Source organism: Berghia stephanieae, chromosome 15 (genome assembly GCF_034508935.2).
Source record: "Berghia stephanieae isolate SIO BIC M18660-M18661 chromosome 15, UCSD_Bste_1.3, whole genome shotgun sequence".
NCBI classification, from domain to species: domain Eukaryota; kingdom Metazoa; phylum Mollusca; class Gastropoda; order Nudibranchia; family Aeolidiidae; genus Berghia; species Berghia stephanieae.
Window position 1 is genome coordinate 18,558,629 of NC_088374.1, and position 5,000 is coordinate 18,563,628.

Sequence of the window (5,000 nt, forward strand, 5' to 3'; positions counted from 1 at the left end):
GGATCGGAACGGTCTTGGGTTCGAGTCTCACTCGACGTGTACTTGAGTCATTGGAAAAGGATTTTAACTCACATTCTCTCACCGTACTCAGGTGTAAAATTATTATCTGTCCATTAACAGCGTTGTCTAGGTCGGGGATAAAAAGTTGTAATATCGCCACGTCTCTTTCTTTAAGTTACGTGTTGCTGTTGGTCAGATACTTTGTAAAGCGCTTTGAGCATGTTTAGTGAAACTTGCACTGTATAGCCAGTATAAAGTTGACGTCACTCAGGTTTTTGTTATTTCTTTTTTGCCATCCGCGTTTATGAGTAATTCTCACTAAACTGTATTAACCAGACAATAAACGTACAAGTTTCACACATAGTTTTGTGTGTTGGTCAGTTATACTTCCGAGTGGCAATTGTTGTGAGCTTCTTAGCCAAGCGCATACTATCTATAAAAGCTGAATTTTTTGTTAATTTTTAATTTGGGGGGGGGGGTGCTTTGTTTTGTTTTTTAAAGAAGGGTTTAGAGCCCGAAACGTTCCATGTTTGGTATTTTGTTCATTTTTTAAAGTTGTTATATTCCTTAATGTTTATTACCCTTTTACTGTCCACAGCTTCTAACAGCTTAGTATATCTTTGACACTTCCTTTTTTCCCTCAGTTAAAAAAACATGATTTTCAAAGTGTTCACGTCAGCTTTGATCTTTTTGGAATAAGCAACTCGATCGGTTCTTTACGCCACGTCAAAGAGGGACCCAGCAACTCTGAGATTTATAGACTGATGCGGTCAGCGGTGGAAGCGAAACAGTTTGCTGTGAACTTTCATACCAATGAGGTAAAATTGATTTAAGACTATTTATATAAAATTTATATAAAATTTTAAAATGTTGATATAAAATATTTAAAAGATTTTAAAAATATGAGCTTTTACGAGTATATCACGCAATATCAACTAAACGTGCTCAAAAAGCATTACAAGATGTCCCCAAGCCAACAGAAGCACTTTACATGTAGGACAAGACAAGACGCCTTGTTAAGCGATATTGCATATTTATTCCGGACAGAGAGAAGGCAGTTAACACTCACCTTACCACCTGCAGAAAACTCGTCACATTTGTTACACGCGAGGACGAGAGACGCATGCGCACAACCAACATGACGTTCTTTCTCTAATAACTTTTCCGCCGGTGACGTCACAGACTATGGGTGACGTCCAATCAAGGGACACTACTCTTCCGCTAATCTCATTCCCTTTTTACATTTTTAAAAATTCAGATTTATTTTTCACATCACAAACTTTGAAGAATGATCTTTGCTTAATTAATAAGGACATGAAGTTGCTATGTACAGAGCCTGTTTGAGTTTTTAAAAAAACTTTTTTCTGCTGGATAAGCCTGCCATTTTGGGAAAATGATGAAAAGGATCGGAGTACGGTGAGAGAATGTGAGAAAAATATATTTTTCAAGGAGGTAACTATGCGCCACAACAGGGTTCGAACACAAGACCTTCTGGTATGAAAGCGAGTGTCATACATCATTATAATCATTATATTTATTATTATTATTATTATTATTATTATTATTATTATTATTATTATTATTATTATTATTATTATTATTATTATTATTATTATTATTATTATTATTATTATTATTATTATTATTATTATTATTGTTATTATTATTATTATTATTATTATTATTATTATTATTATTATTATTATTATTATTATTATTATTATTATTATTATTATTATTATTATTATTATAACATCATCATTATATTATTATTATTATTATTATTATTATTATTATTATTATTATTATTATTATTATTATTATTATTATTATTATTATTATTATTATTATTATTATTATTATTATTAGTATTATTAATATTATTATTATTAATATATTATTATTATTATTATTATTATTATTATTATTATTATTATTATTATTATTATTATTATTATTATTACTATTATTATTAACATCATTATTATTATCATTATTATTATCATTATAATTATTATTATTATTATTATCATCATCATCATCATCATCATCATCATCATCATCATCATCATCATCCATCATCATCATTATTATTATTATTATTATTATCATCATCATCATCATCATCATCATCATCATCATCATCATCATCATCATCATCATCATCATTATTATATTATTATTATTATTATTATTATTATTATTATTATTATTATTATTATTATTATTATTATTATTATTATTATTATTATTATATTATTATTATTATCATTATTATTATTATTATTATTATTATTATTATCGTTATTATTATCATTATTATTATTATTATTATTATTATTATTATTATTATTATTATTATTATTATTATTATTATTATTATTATTATTATTATTATATTATTATTATTATATTATGATCATTATTATTATTATCATAATGATTATTATTATTATTATTATTATTATTATTATTATTATTATTATTATTATTATTATATTATTATTATTATTATTATTATTATTATTATTATTATTATTATATTTTTCCCCAATTATTGTTAATTACATTAATTACGGGTTAAACTTAATAGATAAGATTATTCCAAATCCATTTTCACTTTGACACCTCACCCTAAATCGATTTTCACTTTGACCCTTCACCCCAAATCCATTTTCACTTTGACCCCTCACCCCAAATCCATTTTCACTTTGACCCCTCATCCCAAATCCATTTTCACTTTGACCCCTCACCCCAAATCCATTTTCACTTTTACCCCTCACCCCAAATTCATTTTCACTTTTACCCCTCACCCCAAATCCATTTTCACTTTGACCCCTCACCCCAAATCCATTTTTACTTTTACCCCTCACCCCAAATCCATTTTTACTTTTACCCCTCACCCCAAATCCATTTTTACTTTTACCCCTCACCCCAAATCCATTTTCACTTTTACCCCTCTCTCCAAATCAATTTTCACTTTTACCCCTCAACCCAAATCCATTTTCACTTTTTACTCCTCACCCCAAATCAATGTCCACAGGGAATACACCAAGTGACTGCTGTTACAATTGAACAACGAAATGCCCACTTCTTCCAACAGTTAAGTGGTAAGACTGTCCTTTAAAAATAACCCCCAAAATATGAGCTATTTTATATTGCGCAATATATACTAAACGTGCTTAAAGCGCTGTACAAGGGTCCCTGGTAAACAGATACACAAGGGTCCCTGGTAAACAGCTACACAAGGGTCCCTGGGAAACAGCTTCTCAAGGGTTCCTGGTAAACAGCTACACAAGGGTCCCTGGTTAACAGCTACACAATGGTCCCTGGTAAACAGCTACACAAGGGTTCCTGGTAAACAGCTACACAAAGGTCCCTGGTAAACAGCCACACAAGAGTCCCTGGTAAACAGCTACACAAGGGTCCCTGGTAAACAGCTACACAAGAGTCCCAGGTAAACAGCTACACAAGAGTCCCTGGTAAACAGCTACACAAGGGTTCCTGGTAAACAGCTACACAAGGGTTCCTGGTAAACAGCTACACAAGGGTTCCTGGTAAACAGCTACACAAGGGTCCCTGGTAAACAGCTACACAAGGGTTCCTGGTAAACAGCTACACAAGGGTTCCTGGTAAACAGCTACACAAGGGTTCCTGGTAAACAGCTACACAAGGGTTCCTGGTAAACAGCCTAGCTACACAAGGGTTCCTGGTAAACAGCTACACAAGGGTTCCTGGTAAACAGCTACACAAGGGTTCCTGGTAAACAGCTACACGTAACCTGTAGGACGGGACATCACGCCTGTTAGGCGATATAATTAACAACTTTTTCTGGACAGAGACATCGCTGTTAAGGGCCAGGTACTCATTGTACAACTGAGTACGGTGAGAGATTGTGAGTAAAGAGCCTTTTTCCAAGGCGTCATTTCCAGTCCTAAATGTTAAATATTGTTGTTTGTCAGCGACCCCTTGTAAAGCGCTTTGAGCACTTTTAGTGGATATTGCTCTATATAAAGCTCAAGCACAAGTGTTCCCTACTCAGACAGACTTTTAAGTGCGTAGTCGTAATACTTGCGTTTTGTGTTGCTGTTGTGGAATCAATAACAGATTATAAATAAATAGCGTGGCTCAGTGGTACGGTCTTTGCTTCTTACCCAAAAGGTACCGAGCTCAATCACCCGCCGCTGCGGTGTGTGACCTTGAGCAAGTCACCTCGCCCTAGCTCACTTTGCGGCGCTGCTCTGCGGCTGACGCCTGGGTTATTCCAGCCAGTCTTCCCTTGGAATAGACCCAAAAGACAAATTTCCCCTTGGGGATGAATAAAGGGAATTTTATTTTTTATTTTTTATCTTTAATAATTCAAGATAGAACTTGTTTATTTTAGATTAATTATTATAATAAGTTTATTTTCTAAAAGACAAAAAAAAAGCAACAAACAAAAGTGGAAAACAAAAATTGATGATAATGATAAAGTATTATAAACTATGATAACAATAATGAAAATACTACTGTACGTGTTACGCCTTAGAAGACTTTGTTGATTGTGCGTACTGTATAAATTAATTGTTACATTACAATTCATTAAATTTATATTACATAAGAATATACATTAAATCATGTCATATTATATCATATCATATCTTACCATATCAAACCATATAATATCCTAACATACCATATAATATCACAACATATCACAACACAAGTCACCTCGCCCTAGCTCAATTTGCGGCGCTGCAGAGCGGCTGACGCCTGGATTATTCCAGTCTTCCCTTGGAATAGACCCTAGAGACAAACTTCCCCTTTGGGATGAATAAAGAGAATTTTACTGTTTATATTTATTAGATCATAATATCACATCACATAACATCACACCACACTGCAAAACATCACATCACATTATATCACATCACATCACAATACATCATATCATATCACATTATATCACATCATATCATATTACATCATTTCACATCATATCACAGTACATCATTTCACAT

General features: G+C 32.2%; 1 protein-coding gene across 1 annotated transcript in view; it reads left to right on the plus strand.

Moving 5' to 3' along the window:
* The window catches only part of LOC144960401 (uncharacterized), a 9,063-nt gene that overhangs the window by 2,373 nt on the left and 1,690 nt on the right, over positions 1 to 5,000 (plus strand). Inside the window, exons 2-3 of the mRNA XM_078893484.1 lie at positions 645 to 818; positions 3,044 to 3,110. Of these exons, the coding sequence (XP_078749610.1) occupies positions 645 to 818; positions 3,044 to 3,110 (241 nt within the window). The remainder of the gene's footprint in view (positions 1 to 644; positions 819 to 3,043; positions 3,111 to 5,000) is intronic.